At 41.0% G+C, this 26083-nt stretch overlaps 2 protein-coding genes across 2 annotated transcripts in view; both read left to right on the top strand.

Annotated features, from left to right (window-relative positions):
- LOC101980889 (hippocampus abundant transcript-like protein 1) overlaps nucleotides 1-2659 on the top strand; it is a 40385-nt gene extending 37726 nt beyond the window's left edge. The window contains exon 12 of the mRNA XM_005371654.1: nucleotides 924-2659. Within this exon, the coding sequence (XP_005371711.1) occupies nucleotides 924-1169 (246 nt within the window). The 3' untranslated portion in view covers nucleotides 1170-2659. The remainder of the gene's footprint in view (nucleotides 1-923) is intronic.
- An 11414-nt stretch (nucleotides 2660-14073) lies between these two features.
- Nucleotides 14074-23023, top strand: LOC101980616 (putative serine protease 47). Its single transcript, XM_005371653.2, has 4 exons — nucleotides 14074-14300; nucleotides 18662-18939; nucleotides 21418-21581; nucleotides 22591-23023. Exons 1-4 carry the CDS (start codon nucleotides 14227-14229, stop codon nucleotides 22906-22908), a joined length of 834 nt encoding a protein of 277 aa, XP_005371710.1. The 5' UTR covers nucleotides 14074-14226; the 3' UTR covers nucleotides 22909-23023.
- Nucleotides 23024-26083: the final 3060 nt, after the last annotated feature.

Raw genomic sequence — 26083 nt, 5'->3', positions numbered from 1 at the left:
AAAGAAAGAAAGAAAGAAAGAAAGAAAGAAAGAAAGAAAGAAAGAAAAAGTGTCTGTACCTTATTTAGATCCTCTTTTCACCTAGTCACTATGAATAGTATGCTATTATCTGGCTAAATTTAACCTAAATAAAATATAAAATTACCTAAAAATTTAGCTTAAGGGACTTAGTATATAGCTTAGTTGGTAGGTGCTTGCCTAAAATGTACAAAACTTAAAAGAAATGTGATAGTACATGATTATAACTCTAGCAATCAGAAGGTAAAGGCAGAAGATCTTAAGTTCAGGGTCATTCTTAGCTACATAAGTATGAGGCCAGCCTGGGATACAACAGACTCTGTCTTTACAAAAAAAAAAAAAAAAAAAAAACTTACTAAAAAGCTACTGTGCTTCTGTTTTTTTAAAAGATAAACATTTATACAGAGTTCTGTACAAATCTGAAATTATTAATATTCATATGTAGAAATGTATGATCTGAGGTAACGAGATTACAGAAAGAAAATTACTGCTTTTGTAAGTATATAGGGTAGGTTCTATTAATTAGAAATAATATAAAAAGCAGTGATTTGTTGCCCTGAGTTATTTTTTTTTTGCCCTGAGTTATTTTCCAAACATTAATCTCTATTAGAATTTGCCTTGATTAATGAAATACAGGCCTATTAAAACCAATTAACTAGACTTTTCAAAAAAAATCATTTAAAACTAGCTTGTAATTTTAAAAAAGATCCTAACCATGCTGGGTATGTTAATGCATGTCTTATGATCCTAACATTTGGGAGATATTAGCAGAAGGGTTGTGATGTCAAGGCTTACTCTGGACTAAATAGCACAAGACTCTGTCTTTAAAAAAAAATAAACAAATAGAAAAATAAATAAATACTTAACTAACTTCTGTCTTCATTTGTTTTTTTTATATCCATCAGGGAGCTTTCATCCCAGGCCCACCATTTTTATTTGGAGCATGTATAGTTCTTATGTCTTTTCTGGTTGCCTTATTCATCCCTGAATACCGTAAAACCGGTGGAGTTCAAAAACATAACAACATCAGTAGCAGCCCAAGCACTCCCCCTGAACGGGGCTGTGATGAGGACATTGAGCCATTACTGCAAGACAGCAGCATCTGGGAGCTCTCCTTTGAAGAGCCTGGAAATCAGTGCACTGAACTATAACCCAGCAGTACCCAGCAGTAAGGGAGGTTCTGCAGACACCGTCTGGGAGCTGTGGAGGAAGCTGTACCACCTGGAGACTTCATGGTGCTGGAGGGGCAATGCTAACAGCATCCTTTGGGCCAAGTTTAATAAGTTACTCTTTCATGCCTTTACCCTTCCCTCTTCTGCCTCTTTCTGTTCTTTACTCCCATTCTTTTTCTTCCTGTTTATTCTAAGAAAGATTGAAAATGTTTCACAGAAAATATGAAACTCTCAAGGTCATATGGAATCAAGACTTTAAATCTTTAATAGGAAAATCATGTCTGGTAGAAAAGGTTACCTTTTCTTCAGTAACTAGAATGAGAGTGACAGAAATTTTTCTGTTCCCTTTTTGGTAGAAGGTATGAGACAAGAGTGTTAACTGCCTTCTTTCATTCTTTCTGTGAATTATTCCTCTTAGACTATAGGTGTTGATGAGTGGCCATTCTAAAGAGTCACTTGGTATCAGGGATCTACTGACTTTGTCCAAAGGTTAAGTGAAAAACTGGTTTTGCTTTCCCTTTAATTTTTTTTATTTCTTAAGCTTCTTGAAAACAAACCTTAATAGTGTGTGGGCCAATGATGACCTTTATTAGATAAAGAACATCTTTCTTAGAAAATTCAAATAATGTTGAGCAAGCAGAACAGATTCTTGGTATACAAAATAATTTTACAGAAGAAGAAGAAAAAAAAATCAAGCCTGTAGCCCAGCTACTTACAGATTTTAACAGGATTGAAGTTTGAGGCTAGCCTTGGCAACATACTAAGATCCTATCTCAAAGCTAAACAACCAACCATGAAGCATTCTAGTTTTTGTTGTTTTAACAATTTGAACATTCCTACAAGGTGATGAGAGTAACAGCAGAGAATGCTCCTTCCTGTATCTCCTATGTCCTACTTCCGTTTCCTCATCATACTCCTGCCTTAACTGTTACTGTAGAATATGTTTGTTTTCAACCAATCTGTATCTCAGTCTGTTTTTCTGAATTTAGAATCTCATGGGAATGCACACATCAAATTCCTTTAAAAATTATGAAGGTTAGTGAAGCTCAGTTTCATGATAAGTATCTTGCTAATTTTTGAAATGTTTTATGGACAAAGAAAACTTTACAGATTTTATATTTTGCTGCACAGTAAATGGACCACTAACTAGGGTCTATCTTTAACAAAGCACTCCTTTGAAAGTTTTATAGGTATGAAAACATGTAGATATTTGTAAGGATTTTAATTTTTTGATGGGGTGCTGTGTAAATCTTGTATTTATAAATAATGAAGGTATTGACAGAAAAAATATATACAACTTTTATAAAGGATTGTGTACTGACTGAATACATTTAAAGGAAAATATATTTTGAAGCCTGTTCTGCCATGAACAGATATAACATATCTTTTTACTATGCTGTTGGTTTTTAGGTTAAGCTTCCTAATGCATAATAAATTTTCAGTGGATACTTAAATGTCTTAAAAAACAAGTTCTATCATTGCTCTTTTGGGTTCTTTTTTGGGTAGCTGTCAATATAACTGAGTTAGTAATCCTTCAGCTAATTAAAAGTTTTTTAATTAAAAGTTTTTTTAAAAAAAAATGGTTTTAACAGTTCCTTGTGAACCTCCCATCACGTCAAATGTTAAGTCATACATTGAAGGCGTAAGTCACAAACAATGCCACACCAATTTGGAATTATGATTAATAGGGTGGTATTTATTTAAAGGGGAAAAAACTTACAGATAACCGTCCCAGATAACAGCCCTCTGTGCAATCAGGAAGGAGCCTAGTCGCCGGAAACGGAGCAGGAAGCGAAGAGAGCGAGAAGGGAAGTAGCCGTTTTTTTAAAGGAGAGAGACCACGCCCCAATGGGCTGATATCTCAGCGGCTATAGGCTGGAGGGGTGGAAGGACCTCCCGCAACAATACACGAACAATGCTGCTATGGTCATAGAAATAGCTCTCTTGTTCCTAATAGGTAAAAGGTACATAAAACAAAAATAGAGGCTTAAAAGAATGCTTGCCTCTTGCTGAGGAAAGAGTTTGTTTCCTAGCCTCCAGCACTCACATTGGGAGGTTCACAACCATAGCAACTCCAGCTCCAGGAAATCTGATGGTCTTCTAGTCTGTGGGTTCTGCATTCATTTCCACAAATCCACACTTGGACACTCCCTACTGTTGTGTAATATACATTTTTCATTGCCTGCCAGACACCCTTCTGTCACTACCATATATAAACTTCTTAGATAGCAAGACCTTCTGCAGACTTCTACCCAAGGCCACTATACCAAATACACTGCTAGGTGTCAGGTCCTGCTGTCTTAGTCAGGGTTTCTATTGCTGCAATGACCAAAAAACAAGTTGGAGAGGTAAGGGTTTATTTGGCTTTTACTTCCACATCACTGTTCATTGAAAGAAGTCAGCACAGGACAGGGCAGGAACCTAGATGTAGAATCTGATGAAGAGGCCATGGAGGGATGCTGCTTACTGCCTTGTCCCTCTTGTCTTCTTACAGAACCCAGGACCTCCAAGCCAGGAATGGCAACTACCCACAATGGACCAGGCCCTTCCCATCAGTCACTAGTTAAGACAATTCACTACAGGCTTGCCCAGAGCCCCATCTTATAGAGGCATTTTCCCAGTTGAGGTTTCCTCCTCTCAAATGACTTGAGCCTGTATGGAAGTGATGTAAAACCACCAAGCACAATTGACCTCTTATCAGCTTGACACACAAACACATCACCATAACTGTTAAGCCACTTTTACTTTCACATTCATCTCCAAGATCTCACATTAAAATTTTAAGTAACTTTAAAAATCTAAGTCTTTACAAATTCCAACACATTAATAGTTCAGTATCTTTAAAATAGCCAATCTTTTTAAAACCCAAAGTCTTATAAAATTCAGAGTCTTTCAACTGTAGGCTCCTGTAAAATAAAAATTACTTTCTTCAAGAGGAAAGAACCAGGGCACAGTCACTATCAAAGCCAAACTCCAAAAGTGTAAATAGTACAGTGTTTGATGTCTGGGGTTCATGCACGATCTGGGACCTCCAAGTGTCTTGAGTAATTTCTGCACTTCCACCCTCTGCAGCACACACAGCTTGTCTTCTAAGCTGCAGCTGTCCTTGGTGGTCATCCATCTCCAAAATAATGAACGGTGTTTTCTGCTGCAATTGGGCAGCAGCAGTCCATCAGGGTCTGTGAGCTGGCAGTATATGTGGGGTATGAGCTAGGGGGCAACAGAGCCCAATAACCTAGAAACTTTTATGTACCAGAGATGATATCCAGCAGAGGTAAATACCTCAAGTATATATGGAGTGGAAGGTATCCTACAAAAGCTGATAACTAGAAGTCTGTATGTTTTGGACACACCTTCTACCATTGCTGCATCATATACACTGGTGGTTTTCATTCTGTGTGGCTACTCTTCTGGGACCCCATATAAACATTTAAGTATTAAGTCTTACTGGGTAAACTCATCACTGTAGCTGTACCACATACACTCTGGATATTAGACCCTATTGGACAATCTTACACCCCCACCTCTGCCTACTAAAATACATTGGTAGTTTATCAGGCCCTTGCTGGACACTGTTCTTTGCCAAAACCTCACATATACTAAATTCAGAACCTACCTACCTTCCTACCTACCATGTTATCACGTATGTGGCAAGGCAAGATACTCTTGGACATTATTCTACCATTGCAGCTCAAATATATTGCTAGGAATCAGGCTCTGCTGGATACCCAGAAACCCTCTGAAGCCCCACATACGGTGCTGTTTCAAGTTCAAAAGGACTCCCCCTCCCCCAACACCTTCTTACATAACGTGCTAAATATCAGGCTTTTCTAGACAACCTCACCCCATTCTTAAACATCACTACTATTCATCAGAGTTTGTGGGACATTCTCTCCAACTCATCACCTACACTGCTAAATGACACTCCCCCACACACACACCAAAATCCTCACCAAAATGTGCTAAAGATTTTTAATGAACCTCTTAATATAGTTACTGATTCACAATATGCAGAAGAAGTTGTTTTACATATTGAAACTGCTGAATTTATACCAGATGATACAGAATTGACTTCGTTATTCATACAGGTGCAAGATATAATCAGGAACAGGCTTTGTCCCATATACATAACATACATCTGATCCTATACGGATCTGCCAGATCCTCTAGCACAAGGTAATGCAGAAATTGATTACTGATTGGAAATGTGTTAAAGGCTTCAGAATTCCATAAGAAACATCATGTCAATACCAAAGGTTTAAAGAAAGAATTTTCTATTACATGGCAACAAATTATGGAGATTATAAAGAGGTGTCCTACTTGTTCTTTCTATAACCAAACACCACTACCTGCATGAACTAACCCAAAGGATACTCAAAGGAATAAAATCTGGCAGATGAATGTGTTCCATGTTGCAGAATTTGGAAAATTAAAATATGTACACCATACCATTGACACTCAGGTTTTCAGTGGGCAACTGCTTTAAGCTTAGAAAAGGTTGATTCAGTAATCACACATTTATTAGAAGTTATGGTCATCATGAGTATACCTGCACAAATAAAGACAGATAATGGGCCAGCATAAGTCTAAGAAAATGAAACTTTTTTGCTTATTAAAATATAAAGCATATTACAGGTATACCACACAATCCTACAGGTCAGGCAGTTGTAGAAAGATCAAATCAAACTATTAAGGATATGTTAAACAGAAAGGGATGGAAAATACCGCCAAACATAGATTACATAATGCTTTATTAACCTTGAATTTTCTTAACTCTGATGAGAAAGGGACAATAGCAGCAGAGAGACACTGGATAATAGAAAAGTCTTCTGAATTAAGTCAGCTGGTGTATTTCAAGGATGTGTTGACCTCACAATGAAGTCACATTGTGGCTTCACAATGAAAAACTGTGCTACGTTTTTGCTCCTTTTCCACAGGAGAAGAAAATCTATGGATACCATCAAAATTAATAAAGATTCCCTTTGAAAAAGAGAAATCTCTTGAAAAAGAGAAATGACAGCTCATCCACAATGGTGACAACCATACAGGTGGTAAGGAAACCATATAGGGTTAGGGCAGGGTTCTGCTCTTGTTTTTACAGGAAAATATACATCTTCAAAAATTCAAGAGATCCTGGATGTTTGGATGTTGACAGAAGGAAAAATAACTATCCAATAGGGATCATCAAGAAAAAGGAACGTGACTTGTAAGGACAGGTGATCAAAACACACACATATATATACATACATATATGTGTATATATACATATATGTGTGTATGTGTGAATATATAGAGCTGTCTTTGGAGTTGGACAACAGCTCTGTCCTTTAAATCCAAACATGTTGTTAAAATAAAAATTCAGAGTTTCTGTCTCATGTCAAGAGCTGTCTGGTATGGGACAGAAAGAAGAAAGAATTTAGAAAAAATTTTACTTTTCTTTATGCCTATTTTTGTTTCTTTCATATCTTTCATTGAATATATATGTCTGTATAAATAATGATTAAGTTTTCAACAATGAATAATGAATTTTCCTGCAGTAATCTTTGAAATTTCCAAGAAGAGGATGGGGTCCCACAACAACAACTCCACCTGGTTGATATGACATCATGTTGCTGATAGCGCTACCATAAGACCTGTTTGGGTGCCAGCTGCTCAAAATGGTTCCAACTTGATTAGCTGAAATGGTGTACTTTTTTTTTTACAAGGTTCTGACCAGAATTCCAAATAGGCACCTCAGAGAAACCCTACCAAATACTATTTGCAATTATACCAGACAGTAATCTTGGAACTTAACCATCATTTTACTTTCACAGGATCCCATAGAAAGAACATCACCCTCATGACAGCTGGAAGTAATTCTAGAAGATGACATCCCTTTCCCAACAAAGTTTGTCCTCAGGGTTAGGGACACCATTTAGGGGTTTATTATAATTGGTATATGGTTGGGGGTTAGGGGGAAAATTATGTAGGATCAGGGATCTCTTTGAAAAAAAAAGAAAATTGGGTGGGATAATAGATTAGTGTGAGCTTTCTCACACTAATAATAATAGTGAGTAATGAAGTGAATACTTGTAAGCTAATATTTATAGGCAGTTTACATTGGTATAGATTCTTGTATACTGATACAAATTTAAATTATATTGAATATGTTTTTATTTTCATCTACAATATTTGTATATCCAGGCAAAGTTATTTTATCATATTGTATTCATGCATGTTTCTACCTCTGCTTAAGACATTTTGTATATTGATATAATTTTAGGATATATTTATCATATTGAAATATATATTTCTACCTCTGATTAAGATACTTCTACATTGTTTACATTCTGATATCATTGTCCTCATTTGTTGCTCAGTTGTTTAAAGATTGTTTAATATTCTAATATGAAGTCTTAGTCTTTAAGAATTTAAAGATTCATAGATTAATAGTCATCCATGTTTGTCATACTTATGGTTAGATTAATCAGATTACATACAGATACATAGAGATTGTATTCTGCATAGATAGGTAATCTTCAACTACTTTTATAAGAGCTGTAGAATATGGTATTTAAATAACTTTGGGTTCTGTTGATGTGAGACACGATTGCTCCTGCCAGCACCAATCTATTCTTGAGAGAATGTTGAGCACCAAAGACACTCCACTTGGAGCTTGTTTACGTCTTGACAAAACTGGCCTTTGGGCAAGGAACTGCCCATGCATCGAGCACTGACAAAATGCATGATATCCAGACAGGACATACAGGATACAAGAAAACATTCTGTCAAATCTTGGCAAGACGGGTTAAGACGGTTTTGAAAATTTTCCAGTTTCTGAAAATGGTCTATCAGTTACTCTAGGCCTTAGCCAAAGTTGGTTGCTCCAATGTTGCAAATGAGACTTTGAGTGATTATCCAGGTAACCAGTTGTCTCTATCAATTGCACATTTTGGAAGTTGCTTGACTGCCCTTCCTGCTTATTCAAGTAATATTATTTCCCTTCCCAGGTCTTCATTTGGGGTTGAAGACTAGATAGTTATAGTTACTTTCCTCTCATGACTTGGCCAAGTTATTTATTATACAAAACTTAAACTCATTAGGATAGGATAATTATTGAATTTATTACATGTTTCTTGCTTGATATTGTTTATGCTGGTTGTAATTCTAATTTTTTATACCTGATATTTGTTCTTATTGTAAATATATTTGTATTAGGCTTAGAACTTTCTTATTTAAATAAAAGGAGAGTTGCTGTAGGAATTCCTACCACCAGTGCCTTTAAGTTACCCGCCAACTTGGGCATGGCCTCTTATACTATATATGCCAATGTAAAGTGTGCATCCGGACTCTTTTCTAGCTGCGGTATTCGGTTGCTGTTCTCTGTGCCAGCAGAGGATTGTGATCTGTGAGTCTACCCCTAAATGAATAACCCTCTATTATACTCAATTCTGAGGTAGTGTGGGATTTCTTTTAAGCACCCTTCTTTATACCAGAGCTTGCTGGACAGACCCATCTGCAGCCTCTTTCACATATACTGTATTTATCAAGTCCTACTGAATAACACATATAAACTTCTAGGTATAAACTTGCTGGACACTATCACTTCTATAGGAACACATAAAGCACTAAATATCAAGTCCAAATGGACACCTGCCCCCATCCCATATAAAGTTCTAAACTGGATATACAACTCTTGTGGCTGCCCAGTATTATCAGTCTCTGCTGAGAACCCTCATACATATACAGAACCCATATACAATGGAAAGTACCAGGTCCTGTAGTACCACATCTCACCTTGCCCTCCCACAACAATAGGAATCTACATCTTGTTGAACAGTGTCCTGCAGTCCTAATTAGACTTAGATATCAGGTTCAACTGGACCTTTCTCCATCTTCCATACTTTTCAAGGTAACAGACTTTGTTGGAACACACACACACACACACACACACACACACACCAAACAACCACTGCCCAGCATAGACTGCTGGATTTCAAACCATGCTGGATACCCCTCACAACCCTGTGTACTGGGGTAAGTACCAGATTTGGCTTGACTCTCCTCTACACTCGCTGCCAACAGGCATACACTGCTAGATAACACTGCCATCTTGTGACTGTCTCAAACACTGTGGGCTCCCTGGCACCTCCTAGCACAGTCCGCTGGACCTCCTTCCACTCTTTACCCAACGCTAACTGTAAAATATCAGGACCAACAGGTCTACCATTCCTGTTATCATATACACGTTGGTAGGTTATCAGACCCCACTGACCAGCTCACCAGAAGCCCCCCACACACACATACACACACTGCTAGGAATTAGGTTGTACTGGATCCTTTCCCTTTCCCCCAATGACATCCTAAGCATATGCTGCTTTATTCAGGCCATGCTGCATACCTCTATAAATGCTACATCACATATACTGTTAGATATCAGCCCCTGCTGGATACCACACAATCACTGCTAGAGATTCGGTAATGGGAGACAATTTTCTAGTAAATCCTAACATCCAGCAGAATAGGTGTCACATTGAGTGTAGGGTGCCTAGCAAGCCATAGTGCTTGGAAGTTTATATGTGATAATGACAGGAGGGTACCCAGCAATTAATGCATCATAAATGTAGTAGTGTATGTTTAGTTGCCCTGGAATGGCTAGCCACTTATTAGCAGGCCCTGTTGTCTTAGTTAGGTTTACTATTGCTGTGATGAAAAAACCATGATCAGAAGCAAGTTGGGAAGGAATAGGTTTATTTGGCTTACAGTTATACATCATTGTTCATCACCGAAGGAAGTCAGGATATGAACTTAAACAGGACAGAGACCTGGAGGCAAAGACTGATGCAAAAGCTATGGGTGCTGCTTACTGACTTGCTCTTCGTGGCTTCCTCGGCCTTTCTTTCCTTTTTTTTCCTTATCGAGACAGCGTTTCTCAGTAGCTATGGAGTCAGTCTGGAACTCACTCTGTAAACCAGGCTGTCCTCAAACTCACAGAGAGCCACCTGCCTCTGCCTCCCAAGTGCTGGGATTAAAGGCGTGCACCACCACCACCTAGCTCAGTCTGCTTTCTTATAGAACCCGAGACCATTATCCCCACCCTCACCCTACCTCCATGGGGCTGGACCCTCCCCTGTCAATCACTAATTAAGAAAATGCACTACAGGCTTGGCTACAACCAATTTTATGAAGATATTTTCTCAACTAAGATTCCCTCTCAGATGACTTAAGCTTGTGTCAAATTGACATAAAAATATTCAACACACCCTGATACTAGGATATCAGCTGTAACTGATATTTAGCAATGTATTTGGGTCATTAGGGTGTCCAGAAGGGCCCCTCCACAGTAGTGTAAGGGGTGTTGACATGGGGTGGGGTGTTGACATGGCGTGGGATATCCAACTGGATTTGATACCTAGCAGTGTACTCTGGGGAGGCAAATAAGTAAACACCAGGAGGCACATGTTAGTTAGTTGGTGTTCTCTAAAGTAATAGAATTGATAGAATGAATAAATACATATATAGGTATAAGTGTTATAAAATGTTTTTACATTTTTTTCTTTTATTGAAAATAGATTCCCTTCTCACATAATATATCCTGATCAGGGTTTTCCCTCCCTCCACTCGTCCCAGTCCCTCCCTTTCCTCCCCTCCCATCCAGATTCAACTTTTTTTCTGTCTCTCATCAGAAAACAAACAGGCTTCTATGGGGCAGTAGTAAAACAAAATAAAATATATTAAGACAAAACGAAACCAATACATCAGAATTGAACAAAACAAACAAATAGAAGGAAAAGAGTTCAAGAGAAGGCATAAGAAACAGGCCCACTCAGGAATCCTACAAAAGTACTAAACTGGAAGCCACAATACATAGGCAAAGGACCTGTAGGGCAAAACAAGGAAAAACCATAAATAGAATAAAGCAAAACTAAAATTTTAAAAATTAAAGGAAAAGCCCTAACATAACATTATGAGACAAGGAGTCCCCAAAGATTCCATTGAGTTCTTTTTCTTTTGGCCATATACTGCTTGCCATGCAGTCTACCCTTAAAAGTAGTTTGTTTTCCCAGTAAGACTTCCTTGGAAGAAACTAAATTTTCATTTTGAAGTGGTCATCACCTGGGGATAGCTTCTGGGTTAGGGATGGGGACATGCATCTATTTCTTTCAGCTCTAAGACCCCAACTGGTGCAGACCTGTGCATGTCTTTTGCATGTTCTCTCAGTCTCTGTGAGTTCATATGTGCATCAGTCATGTTGACAGAGAGCTCCTTGTATTCTTGGAGTACTCTAACCCCTCCAGATCTTACACTATTTACTCCTCTTCTTCAGGGTTCCTTGAGCTCTGAGGGGAGGGATATAATGGAGACCGCCAACTCTGGGCTGAGCATTCCACGGTTTCTCACTCATTGAATAATGTCTGGCTTTGGGTCTCTGTGTTTGTTCCCATCTGCTAAGGAGGAAGCTTCTCTGATGATGACTGAACAGAGCACTGATCTTCTTTCCTGGCTGGAGTCTGTATTACTGTGTGTATGTGCATAATGAAAAGGGGATTAGACTGGCTTACAGAATGTGGTCTGAGTGCTCCAACAATGACTGCCTTGCCATGGAGAGGCCAAAAATCTGGCTGTTCAGTTATTGAGGCTGAATTTCTCAGCAGTCCAATCTGAAGCCCCGAAGTCTTCTTAGAGAGTTGCTGATCCTCAGTCTATGTTGGAATCCTAAAGATGCTGTCTCTAATACTGGTGCAGTAATAGGATAGATGGACTTGCTGGCTAGAGTGAGGGAAAATAAAGTAAAAATTCCTTCTTCCACATCCATATGAACTATCACCAGAAGGTGGGCCCAAATTTAGGGTTGTTGTCCTGATTCTAATACTCTAAGAAGCGCCCATAAATGCTGATTGGTGGTGGTGCATGCTTTTAATATCAGCACTAGGATGGCAGAGGTATACAGATCTCTGAGTTCAAAGTCAGCCTGGTCTACAGAGCAACTTTTAGGATGGCTAGGGGTACATAGAGAAACCCTGTCTCAATAAAACCAACCAACCAACAAAAAAAATGAAAGAAAGAAGAGAAAAGAAAAAAGAACTCACAGGAGTTGCCAGCAGCTTGTGTTTAGTTGGTTCCAGATGTAGTCAAATTGACAATCAAGACTATCCATCCTAGACCAGTACCTACCAAGGCATGTGGGACATTCAGGGGAATCCAGTGTCAGTGGCCTAACTACTTTTAGTGTATATTAGAATGATCAAGGGGAGCTACAGCAGACAAGACAATGAGAAGTATATTTAGGATGACATGTAGTAGAGAGTCACATACATGTACACTACATCAGGCCATCCTCGATACCCCGTCAGCACACCCAAACCACGGTTGTTTGGGTTCAGGCACTGATGGATATCTACCACCAAACTTGAACTTAGGCATGAGGCCATGCAGGATACCTATTCCTCACACCCCCAAAATATACTACAGTTGTTCAGGCCTTGCTCAAAATCATGTGACCTGCTTTCCACATACAATGTTAAGACTCAAACCTAACTGGACACACTTGTCCCCGACTGCCATCTTACATAGACTTGTAGGTATCAGGCTCTGCTGGATACCTACCTCCATGTTTTACTGCCTGAATGTTGCAGGAAACTGCCTACTTGGCCCAGGCCAAAAGTCAGCACATGGTCGGGAGAATGTCTACATCTCAATATAGAGATATAGCTAGGAAGTCTTTAGGATCAGACTGACAGTGGCCAGATCTACATTAAGGTGAAGGCATAGGCTGCTTGTTTATTCCCAGCCCCCCAGACCCAAAATAAGCACACAGAAACTGTATCAATTAAACACTGCTTGGCATACTAGCATATTTCTATCTAGCTCTTATATCTTAAATTAACCCATTTCAATTAATCTGTTTATTGCCAAGTGGTTGTGGCCTACCTGTAAGGTTCTGTACGCCATCCAGCATTTGTTTCCTGCAGGGGCTACTTGGCTTCTCCCTGACTTTGCCTATTCTCTCTCTCTCTCCATATATATATATATATATTTTCAACCTGGATATATTCCCTTAAGCCTTTGACTGAAAACAGCTTCTTTATTAACCGATGGCAATAAAACATATTTACAGCATACAGAGGGGAATCCCACATTGAAGGGTCTCAATTTATTTACATTATATCCTCCTCTCTCCAAGGCAGTGATAGTAGAAGTTCCTATAGTCCGAAGTTTGTGTCTGAGTGATGAAGACTGATATGGTAAATGTGAAATGGCGTGCTCTCACATAAGTTTAGATCACATGTGGGGTAAGAGGGGATATGTCTTTGAGATTCAGATGCTTACCACCACTATAAAGATAAATTGCTGATTAATAAAATACTGGAAAGCTATTATATATAATATGATGACTAGAAATGATACATTTCATGTTTTATTTTTCTGAGAATTAATTACATTTTCCCTCTGTGTGGATCTTTGAATTCCTCCTTCTTCCACAAATTAACTTTCTCTATGTGTATGGGGTGTATGGGGATGTCCTAGTGAACCCCTGAGCTTCCCCCATCACTCTACTTATACTATTGAGCTACACCCCAGCCTGAATTTCCCTTTCATATCATTTCCTATTTTCTGTGGTTGTGCTCCATGTCTTTTGTTCATTGCTGTATAGGAACTTTCCATTGTACTGTTGCTGACTACACTGCACATGGGTTAGAGGCTGGTAATTGCAGGAATTAGAGCAAGGAGCACTGTGGTCTTGGAGGAGTTCTGATTGGGTGACAGCGGGAAGAAAAGCCTAATGGGGGGCAGGGCTTGGAGTCCTATCTCAAGGCAAGGTCAAGAACTGTCCCAGCAGGGGTCAGGAGCAGGTCGGAGCGGGGGTCAGGCTCAGGTCAGGGCCAACTTCCCTATAGGTCCTGGAATCTGGGATGGGCACTAGGGTGGTGAGGATCGCCTGTGGGCCCAGTCCTCTACTCTTGCCCCTGATGTTTCTGCTGCCCCTGAGCCCCAAGGCTGGCTCTGTTCTGAAGTCTGGTGTCCCCAGCCCCTCAAAGTTTTCTGGGGTAGCACCATGGAGAGCGGGGCCACAGCAAGGCTGGGAACCGTTGACCAGCGAGCATCAGGATTCTATGAGCAGAGCAGAAGGTTCGTTTGAAAGCCGGTGGGCGGGTGACGGGTGGAGGCCATAAAGGCCACGAAAGGCACCGGAAGTAGTGAACCCCTTTTGCCAAGGGGGCTTAGGTTCTCTTCCGATACTGACTCTTTCCTCCCTAGGGCCTGGTGTGGTGCTGTGGGGCCAAGGTGGTGTCCAGGGCTGACCCAGTGGTAGTGGCAGAAAGCATGGGATTACTAAGAGTGAGGACAAAGGGAACAAAGCTCCCTGAGATTTCGGATGCTGATTCCTGGGAGAAGATAATCTTGTAAAGATCTGGGCTCAGTAATCCCCTCCCAGATGAATCATAGAAACAAAATTATCATTATTAGCCTCACTCGGTCTCCATTTAGAAATGTAAAGTAACTTGTTCCGGGTCACTCATCAGCACCACAAAGTCCTGCCAGCAATTCTCTCTCCCTTGGGTATTGGGCAGATTGAATTTGGGACAGTCACTGAGAAGTCATTCCCTTGAATAACTAATATCAGTCACCTATGAGACTTCTAGTCTTGTGATCTAAAAAGTAAGCACAGAGCTGTGTTATTTGAGGAAACGAAGTCATAAAACCTCCCTTCTGTCCACTTGCCTGTGAGGCCCACTTAAGGATAGGCTGCTGTGGCCAGCCTTTTGTTTGTTTCATCCCATCTTTCCAGACTCCTGAGCTCTTGCTCCCACAGAACTGTCAGTTGAGTTTTTCATGTCCCAGGTGGTAGCCAGTGGAAGCAGAGACCAGGGTGGCCCCAAATCACTTACACAGGTTATTTGGTTTTTGCCATGATCTTCTAATCTGTGAAGTGGAGGAAGGTCTTCCTTAGGGAGTTATTCTGCCTCTCAGGAATTGTGTCTCTAACAAATTGCATGGGGGTGTCTCCACAGTTTGTGGGAAGCCGAAGATGGTTGGGAAAGTGTTTGGTGGCCGAGATACATTGGCTGGCCAGTGGCCGTGGCAGGCCAGCCTGCTGTACCGGGGCTTGCATCTCTGTGGAGCTGTCCTCATTGATTCCCACTGGCTCGTTTCCACAGCCCACTGCTTTCAAAAGTGAGTTTGCCTTGTCTGGAGCCCCCAGAGAGGGACTGGGTGGTGATAAAGATACAGGATGAGAGGAGGAAGTTAGAGATAGCTTGCCTTTCTCCTCTGGGCTTTTCTCTGGGGCAGTCTACCTGCCATCCTCACTGCCTGGATTAGCTCCATATGACATCAAAACTTCCTTGATCTGTCCTGGTTCTCATTATATTTAATTCTCAGCTTCTGTAGGGATCCCTATACTCCCACCCTGTGCATGCCAACTCACACAGATGTTTTCCAAGAGGATTGGCCATGCTTTGTTGTCTACCTGTAGACTTCATCTTATTTCATGGTCCCTTTCTCTCCTGTGAGTCAGATTCTAGGGAAGGACCACATATGACCAACAGCCAGGTAATTTCTTACTTTAATAAAACTAAGCCCTGGGAAAAACTGTGGTCATGCCTATGCCATATTAGGATATATGGATGGAAAGTGCCGTAGCCCAAACCTGAACAACTGCTATGGACAGCCAGGAGCCAATCTCCTCTGGCTCTCTGGAGTCTGACAAGAGGGCCTAGCTTCTGATAAGACATGGAGGAACTGAATGGGTGCTATACAGTCCAGACCGGGGAACTGAAACAGCTTTTTGGCTTTGAGGCTCCAGCTTAATCCTGTTGGCACCTATTTTGTGCTGCATTCACCTGAGACCTTTTAGGGAACAGAATGTAGGAGATCCAAGATCAAGGTTTCTTTTCTCTCAGAAGAAACAAGCTTCAATCAGTATGATACACGTGAGACATGCCAAACAATATGAAGAGGGTAGCCCCGAGGAACATAAATCTAAAAAGATGCTGCAATCTTAGAGGAATGAAAGGAGCTACTGGGGCTACCAGAAGGGAGGAATTGGGTATGTGGAGCTGGTGAGGATCCTCCTAGTGTGGGAGCTGTGGGAAAAAAAAGCTGATACTTAAGCTGTTTAATCAGTCCTATCAGGAACAAGAAGGAAAGCTCCCTTTGACGCACAATTCATTTGTGAATGCTTTATATCAAGTAGAGAAGCAGTCCTTGTTAAGGGGGCAGGAAAATATGCTAGATTTCCATCACTGTGACCAAACAATCCAGAAAATGAAGAAAAAGAAAAAGATTATCTTGACTCATGGTTTCAGTCCAAAGTTAGTTGGCCTGTTTCTTTGATTATATAATAACACAGTTCATCACAGCAAGAACATTTGCAGAGGAGGCCTGACCACCTCATGGTAGCTAGGAAACAAAAATAATGAAAAGAAGTGAGGGCCCTTCAAGGAAATTCTCCCAATTACATAGCTTTTTTTCACTAGGTCTCACCTCCTAAATGTTCCACTCTTTCTGGATAGCACCACAGGTTGATGACTATGCCTTTAGTTATTGGCTTACTCCTAAGCCAATAACATTTAAGATTTAAATCACAAAACTAGGATTCAGTCATAGTTTTTCTTAAGTAAAAATTTAAAAGGTTTGATTTGAAGATTCTATTAGGGACCCTTCCAGTGCTGAAATTCTTTGTTCCTCCAATTCTAAGATATAATGGGGAACACTTTGTCGTGAGGTTTGAGTAGAATATCCATCAGCCTGGAGAAAGAAGGTTCCTATCTTAGTTACTTTTCTATTGCCATGATGAGACATCATGACCAAGGCAACCTATAAAAGAAAATGTTTATTGGGGCTCACAGTTTCAGAGGGTTTGAGTTCATGACCATTATGACAAGGAGTATGGCAGCAGGCAGGCATGGTGCTGGAGCAGTACCATGTAGCTGATAGCTTAAATATTAATCCACATGTACAAATTGGATAAATAGATATAACTGAGAATGGATTAGGACTTTTGAAACCTAAAAACTCACACACCCCCAGTGACACAGGTCCTCTATCAAGGCCTCATCTCCTAATGTCTACCAACTAAGAACCCAAAATTCAAGCATATGAGCCTATGGAGGTCATTCTCATTTAAAGTACCACATTCTACTCCCTGACCCCCTTAGGCTGTGGCCATATTATAATACAAAAATGCATTTAGCACAACTTCAGAAATTTCCAAGTCTTTCAGTCTCGACACCATTTCAAAGTACAAAGTCTCTTATGAGATTCAGGACAATCTATTAATTGTTACCCCTATAAGATAAAAAAGCAAATTACATTCTTCCAACATACAATGGTAGGTATCACAATATACATTACCATTCAAAAAGGAAGAAACAGAACTACAGTGAGGAAGTAATGGACCAATGCAAGATGGAAACCCAGCAGGCTAAACTCCAAATCATGGAGCTCTATGTCCAGTGTCAAAGGACTTACATGGTTCTATCCTTCCAGCTTTTCTGACTGCAACATAACTTTTCTTTCTAGGGTTGGGTCAACTCCCCTTGACAGGTCTCCTACAGTTGCAGTTCTAGCACCTCCCATATTCTGAGGTCTCCAGCACAACCCAGGCTTCACCTTCACACCTTCACACCTTCACACAATGGCCTTACTGGGCTTCCTTGCAGGGAAGCTTTTCTTAACAGACAAAGATTCCACAAACCTTTTACTCTGTATCCTCCATGACTCTAAAGTCAGAACTACATAGCTGATGCCACCAAATTCTGCTTGCTGTTTAGGATAAAACTTGACTCCCTCAAATTACATTTGTATAAGCCTTGACTTGTTGCTCTTTAGGAACAAATAATTCCTCTGAGCTTTTCTTTTTACAAGTTGCAGGAATAGCTATGTGAGGTGTTCCTTTTCTCTTCAAACTTACATTTTGTATTTTTCCCTACTTGCTCTTTTTCAATAAAACCAACTTGACCAGCTCTGTGACAGCCCATTCCCTGGTATCGAATTCTGTCTTAGTTATATTTCTATTGCCATGATGAGATACTATGTTCAGAGCAGTTTAAAAATGTTTATTGAGACTCCCTATTTTAGGATCATCATGGCAGGGAGCATAGCCGCAGGTAGGCAGACATGGCACTAGAGCAGTACCTGAGAGCTTTACATCTTATCTTCAGGCACACGGCAGAAAATGGGATATAATTAGGAATTACTTGGGCTTTTAAAACCTCAAAGCCATCCCAGTGGCACACCTCCTCCAACAAGGGCACATCTTCTAGTACTTCCCAAACAGTTCTACCAATTAGGTACCAAGCATTCAGATATATGAACCTATGGAGGCCATTCTCATTCCACCCACCACAACACTTGACTGTCAGAAAGGGAAAGACCATTCTGCATGGAATCAGGGCAGAGTGGCCAGTGATAAGTGAGGGTTCAGGAACACGGGGCTATCCTCCCACTCAGAGATGATGGTGATGATGGACTCCTTTATCTTTCAGCAAATCCCAGGCCCCAGGGGACTATCAGGTTCTGCTGGGGAATACTCAGCTATACCAGAAAACACAGCACACTCAGAAGATGTCTGTGAATCGTATCATCAAACACCCAGACTTTGAGAAGTTTCATTCCTTTGGGAGTGACATTGCAATGCTGCAGCTGCGACTGCCCGTGAACTTCACATCCTATGTTGTGCCTGCCTGCCTCCCACCTAAAGATGCACAGCTCCACAACCACACATCCTGTTGGATAACTGGATGGGGAATGCTTTCTGAAGACAGTAAGGAAAAGGGAAGATGGAGAAGGAGTGAGGGCAGGGAGAGAAGGAAGGAAAAGGTCTCAGCTGTCAGGAGACCCAGGCTGGTACCTCACCTCCATAGCCTATGACATGAGAAAGCCATTATAGAGTCTTCTAACCCTGAAAGTGTGAAGAGTCCATAGCCACAAACTTCCCTGTAGTCCAGGTTCAGAAGGTGGGGAACTGTTGACATTTGCCATTTAGAATCTAGGCTCTTTGAATATTAATTGTTTTTTTCTTCTAAGATTTCAATCAATCATGGATCTGAGGTGATTTGATTAAACTCAAAGGTCATGTGTAGAGGCTAGCACATTCCATGTTAATCAAGTTTCCAGCCTTGTAACAAAATACCTGATGTAATCAGTTTTAAAAGGTAAGGTTGATTTTAGCTCACAGATTTAGCTCAGAGCTTCCAGACCATGATAATTTGGCCCTTTTTTTTTTTTGGACTTGTGGTGAAGCAGCACATTGTGGTGAGGAAATATGTGGTAGAATAATGATGCATACCTTATGGTGGTCAGGAAGCAAATAAAGAGGAAGATCAGAGGCCAGTGTACTAGTATCTTCTTAACAGACACACATGTCCAGTGACCTAACTTCCTACCACTAGGCTCTACCTCTTCCTAATAGGATATTCAGTTAACAATAGTGTCACAGGCTGAGGACAAGGCCTCAAACATACTGGCCTGAATACTTAGTATCCAAGTATAATACATGTAATTACCAAATATCTTGGGAGTACTTGAGTAAAGCAGAAAGTCACATGTGATTTGAGACCATTGAGAATGCATGATTAAGTGAGAAATATTGCAGCTCCTAAGTGCTTAATCTCACTTAATCTCAACTGGCTTTATCAGCCTTGTCAGATGAACTATATAATGGAGAAATCGTTTTGGTTTTATTTGCTTGTTTGTTTGTTTCTGGTATTGAGGATTGGTCCCAGTGCCTTGCACATATTGGAAAAGGCTCTACCAGTGAGCCACCAAGATCCCCTAGCTTTTATTACTTTAGATTGAAAGTAGAGAAATGTATGCATTTATTAAAGGATTATGACTTAGAAATATGGAATAATGTAAATAAAAAAGAATATAGATTTTTACTTATTTGTAAGATCATAATTTGGCACATTTCTTCTCAAAATATGTATTTTAGGTGTTTTGGGAAGAACATGTCTTCCTGAGGAGCTTTGCTCCCCTCACCCATGCACACATTCTTGAAAGCAGGGCCCACATTTTGTTTTACAATACTAGTCTAATACCTGATGGATACTGCATGGTGCTGCTGTTACATAGCCTAGCATAATTAACTCCCGTTTCTTGAGTGTAGTTCTAAAATGGTCCTCCACTTTTATTCTTATTGCTTCTACGTAAGTCTCTATGTGGCCATCAGCATTGCTTTATAACATAGCAATTTCATTTTCCTTTTCAGAACCCTCTACTCCTTCTCACTGTGCTTTCAATCAAAATTTAAAATATCCCTGTCAAGGTCTTACGTGATGATAGCACCCTGATCCATGTCTGCTTCATCACCTACTTCTTCCCTCATTAACCCCACCCCAGCTTCCTTAACTCTCCTTGAATAAGTTTGAGGTCATTTCCACCCCAGCACCTCTTTTTTTTTTCTCTGCAATTTTCTCTCCCCTTTAGTCTTGGTATGATTGGTTTAGATTTATTTTTACAGTCTCCCATCTGCATTTTACTTAATTATGTGTACTAAAGTAGACAATTTGTACTGTCACCTCTCCTTGTGTTATTTCTTTGACACAAATGAGTAGATCAATTTAGTTTTTCTGGTTTTCCCAACTAAAAATGTTCTTTGTATCACTTTAATTAGTGCAAGGCTATTGGTGACATAGTCAGTGGATAGGTGAGTGAGATGGAGTCAAGTAAGTAAGGGAGAAGAAGAAAAAAGGAAGGAAGGAGGGAAGAAAGGAAGGAAGGAAGGGAGGGAGGGAGGGAGGGAGGGAGGAAGGGAGAGAAGGAGGGAGGGAAGGAAGGAAGGAAGGAGGGAGGAAGCATAGCTGTTGTGGATAAGAAGTGTTAGCAGGTATGAGGCAGCAGGATAGATGGAGACACTAATAAAAGAATAGATGGATGGAAGGTTGTGTGTGGAAAACAGATAGATTGATAAAGGTAATGAAAAATAAGTGGGTTTATGGGTGAATGGGTGGATAAAGATATAGGATAAAGATTAGTGATAAAGGTTGCTTAACAACATTGGACACAATGTGTTAGTAGGACTTGCCTCCTTATATAGTAGATTTGTGATCTGCTGCTGTGAGAGAGATGAGGAAGGTAAGTGGGAGTTTCCGAGATAAAGGAGAGAAGTTCATGAGAAGTAGGTAGAAGATGGAAACAGAATTTGACACTCAGATGTCCTATGGTGAGCGCCAGTCAGAGTAGCCTGGACTTCCCAGCTAAGTCACAGTGTCCATCACTGACTTCCTCCTTATTTTCACAGCAAAACTGTTACCACCCTTCTCACTGCAAGAGGGTGAAGTGGGCATCATTGAGAATGAGTTCTGTAATGCCTTATATGGGCGAAGACCAGGCCAAAACAAGGACTATGTGCATGAGGAAATGCTGTGTGCCGGAGGCCTCTCCACAGGAAAGTCCATCTGCCGGGTGAGCAAGGCAGTCATGTATCTTCCCCATGCCTATTCTATCTCAGTTCCTCCAAGAGTGGCTGTATTGTCCTCTAGTCTTTGTGGAGACCCCCACACTTCTTGTTTCATTACCTCTACTTGTTTTCCTTGGGTTCATGCCTCAATAGTCTCCTTGAGGATAGCTTTAGCAAATCCTAACATCGATTTTTGTTGCATATCTTATACTTTTTATTGAGGCATAACATATACACAAATATGTAATTTGTAAGTAACCCGTTTGGTAATGTTTCCAGTGCTGACTTAGTATGCTTCTGGTACCCATCTTGCCACTAAGTGCATTTTGTATGTTCATTGTTATATGCTGTCTTCTGTGATGTTTCATTTAAGTTTCTCACTTTGTTGTTGGGTTGTCAGTTTCTTATGGGAACTCTTTATACGGTATAGAAGTAAACTCACAATTGGACATAGTGGATTTTCTGGGGAAACTGTCCCAGAGAAGGAAAATAGTTGGTCTGAAGTGAAGTGGCACAACCAGGGCCCAGATGTCTGGATTCTGATGCCTTCCCCATCTCTGCAGGCTTCCAACTCCTGAGCTGACATAGTCCCCATTACAGACTGGATTTCCCATGGGATTTTCCTAAAGGGATTTCACAAATGAAGTTACTTTTGGAAGTGTTCTGATATGAGCTGTCTTTACCCAGCCAAGGGATGGGCATATTTTTTCAAGAGTTCCAATTCACAAGTTGAGAAAATAGACCTAACCAAGGTTACCAAAGGCAGAGGAGTTGACTGAATATATTGCATCAGCTCAAGGTTTACAGAGCCAGGACCTACACATAGGTTAGCAGAACTAGCTTTCTTACAAGTCCCTAAACTTTCCCTTCTAGACATGAGGCATGATAAGCAAAAAGAAAAGTCCATAAGTTTTCAGCTTGTCCTCATCTGTCTGGGCTCTGTAGGATCCTAACATGCACTTGGTATTTGTGGCCCTAAGCAGATCACACACTAATTACTCTCTCTCTCCTCAGGGTGATTCTGGGGGTCCCCTCATCTGCTACCAAACCAGTTTATGGGTCCTGGTGGGACTGGCTAGTTGGGGCCTGGACTGCCGACATCCCATTTACCCCAGCGTCTTTACCAGGGTCACCTACTTCACTGACTGGATCAGCCAAGTCAAGGGACTTACTCCACTTCCAGAATCTGGATCTGTGTCTCCTCACACAGAACTACAACCTAGGCCTCTGAGAGCTGCTGGCTCCCCACAAACCTGCAACATCTTCATAGTTGCACAAATCTGGTTCCTATTGGTATTTATCCCTGAGGCTCAAGACCAGGCCCCAGGGTGAGCACCAGGCCTTTGGGCATTCTTTGCTCAGACTTCCCTAAGCTATGCCTCCATTCTTTAGTTTACCATCTGAATATTTTCCTTAGTATATCTGCCCATTCACTGCCACTACTAAAACAAGCCTATAAAAGCCAAGCAATAAAGCCTCATCCTCCCTCAACTCTGATTGCATACCTTTGTAGGGTTCCCATATCCCTCGGTGGCCAGACTAACCCAGGAGTTAGCCATCAGACCTTGAAAGGGAGGAGATGAAACATCACAAGGAAATTCTCCTTGAGGAAAAGGCAAGGAAATGGGGGTGTGCCTAATTGGGTAGGAAAATGGGGGCACGCCCACTACAGGGATACTGGAGAGTAAGGACACGTTCCCGAAAGAGAGTGACTCTGCTGAGGGATGTCAAATCCTTCAGGGGAAGTGGAATTTTATACCTGGCCTTCAAGTACAAGGGAGTAAGGGCCTTTCTGGAGGTGGGGCAGCAGCCCTCCTGGGATTTCAAGGAGGAAGAACAAATGCACAGAGAACCTGAAAGATTGAAGTGAATTTGTGGGTTTGGGGGGCTAGGATCAGGTCAAAGGGATAGAAATGTGATTTGTGGCTAGAAGTCTCAATGGATGTGGGGGACTAGAGCTTTAGTAGAAAGCAGATAAAAAGATAAAAACTGTTCTAGTAGCTGGATGAAAACTAAACATTAAGTCAACCATGCTCAAGTTTCTACTCTAGGTTAATACTGAGCATCACCCTCACCTACTCCCAGGGGTCCCATTCTTCCTATGAACCTGGTCCCTAATGTTTGAAGCCCAGACCACACCTGCCTCTGTCCACACTTGATATAACCTTGTCAGTTTGGTTGACCCAGGACTTAGTAATCAAGGAAAAATTAAAACAACAAAAATGGTCTTCTGGGCCCATTCTTTGGGCAATTGTACCAGGCACAGAATACTTATATGGCCAGCAGGAGTTAAGAGGCCTCACAATGCTGCTCACTCCAGTCTTTAGAATACTCCATAAAGAGGAGAGCCCCTGCTTACCCCAGGTCTATAGGAACCAGACAGCACTTACGAGGTTCCAATCATGGTGTTGTCTGATGGATTTGTGTTCCCTAGCAGCAGTGTCCCTGTTTTCAATCTTTTGCTGCCTGTGCAATAGGGCGTCCATCACAAAAGGATCTTGTGGAAACTCAAGAAAGTATACTACATACAGTCTCAGCCACAGGAGATGGTCTATAGAGTACTTGTCTATCACAAAAAGCCAGTTTGATCCTTAGTGCTGCATAAACAAGGTATGATGACAAACACCTGTTATCCCAGGAGTTACGAGGTAGAATCAGGAGGATCAGATGTTCAAGACCATTCTCAGCTGTATAGTAAGTTCCAAATGAGCCTGAGATGCATAAAAGCATACCGTAACACCTCCCCCCAGCACACACACATGAGAGTATCTTCTTAGTTTATTCTTGCTGGAGACTTTTTTTTTTTTTTGGAAGATCCTACATCTGACCACAGCTCCACTTCTGAGGTACTGCTACAACTGGTTGTACTTCTATATTCATTTTAGACCTTGCTGCTTCAAGGTCTATGGAATTAAGAACTCAGACACTTCACTTAATAACAAGCTTGGTTATTGGGTCTTGCATCAAAGTTCATTAGGACACTGAGATGTCAGTTAACAAGTTCTCCTTTTCATTGAGGGCTCTAAAGTCTGGGGAAGAGTTAGCCTGACAGTGGTGTGGTAAGGGAAGCTCAGGTGACTCAGTGTGGATTATGAGTTTCTTCACTGACCCTATGGTTACCATGATACCCCCCAGACTAGCCAGACTCAAGAAACCTGGGTGTCATTGGGCCTGGCATGGGCTTTTAAAACCTCAAAAACAAACCCCAATGACACACTTTTTTCAACAAAGCCACATGTCCTAATCATTCTAATCCTTTCAGAGTTCCACTTCCTAATGACTAAGCGTTCTAAAATATGAGCCTATGGGAGCCATTCTTACTCAAACCACCACAATGTCCTTACAGTCTCAACTACTGATCTCAACCTATAAGTAGCCCACTGAAGAACACAACCAAAACTCAGCTCTAACTACACAGGAAAGGGTATCGGTAGTAAGTAGTGGAACAGGAATCAAATCCCAGAGACTTCTTGAGAGGGCTTGAACACATGTAGGCTTGTTATAGACTGTACCTATATGACTGCTGCCTAAGCCTCAGATTTCTAGTAAAGCCTTAGTCTGACCTGTACTAAGAACAAGCACCAGGCATCCACTTAGGGACATATTATGGTATAAGATCAGGAAGCCTGAGGTTGGGCTTGCCAGACACAAGGGTTTCACCAGACAGGAGGACAGGAAAGATCTACAATTTGCCCTGAACTCCATGATAATGCTATAGTTACTGTTCATACTACCAAAGAAAAGCTCGGTCTTGCTTTGGATTGCAGAGAAAGGCTTTGCATTCCAGTCTGGAACAGATGGTGCTGAGACTGTAACCAAATGCAACTGAGTTTCCAACTTGGTAAAGTCAAAGTCAAATAGGTACAGCTGTGATATCAGAGTAGAACAGGGTTATCCGCAGCAAGTGAGCACAGCACAAGCATAATCTCCAAAATAATGTTTCCACTAAACAAAGGAAGCATGGGGATTTTTTATTTTCATTTTTCGAGGCAGGCTTTCTCCGTAGCTTTGGAGCCTGTCCTAGAACTAGCTCTTGTAGACCAGTTTGGCCTCAGACTCACAGAGATCCACCTGCCTCTGCCTCCTCATGCTGGGAATAAAGGCGTGCGCCACCACTGCCTGGTTAGCATGGGATTTTATTGTGGGGGGCTATATGTACATGTGAACAGGCCAGTTCTTAAGCATGATGAGTTTCAGTCATCTATTGTAGACACATTTTGGGGACCATATTTATCTCAAAGTCTCAGAACACATACATGATCAAAGTGGTAAACAGAAATTCCTCTGGGTATGTTCAGTCTGTACCATAACATTTTAGCCAAAATAAAATATTTTGAAGCTACATTAATATGAGTTTACTCCCAAGAATACCTACCTGGCATAGTCACTTACAAATTCATCCCTGAGACATTTCACTGACTTTATGGAATCAGGATAAAGGACATATATTTCCTGAAGGACTGGAGTGCTTTACCTTTCTAGTTAGGAATTGAAACTCTTTTTTTTT

Source organism: Microtus ochrogaster, unplaced genomic scaffold (genome assembly GCF_000317375.1).
Source record: "Microtus ochrogaster isolate Prairie Vole_2 unplaced genomic scaffold, MicOch1.0 UNK118, whole genome shotgun sequence".
NCBI classification, from domain to species: domain Eukaryota; kingdom Metazoa; phylum Chordata; class Mammalia; order Rodentia; family Cricetidae; genus Microtus; species Microtus ochrogaster.
This window is presented reverse-complemented; position numbering and strand designations above follow the sequence as displayed.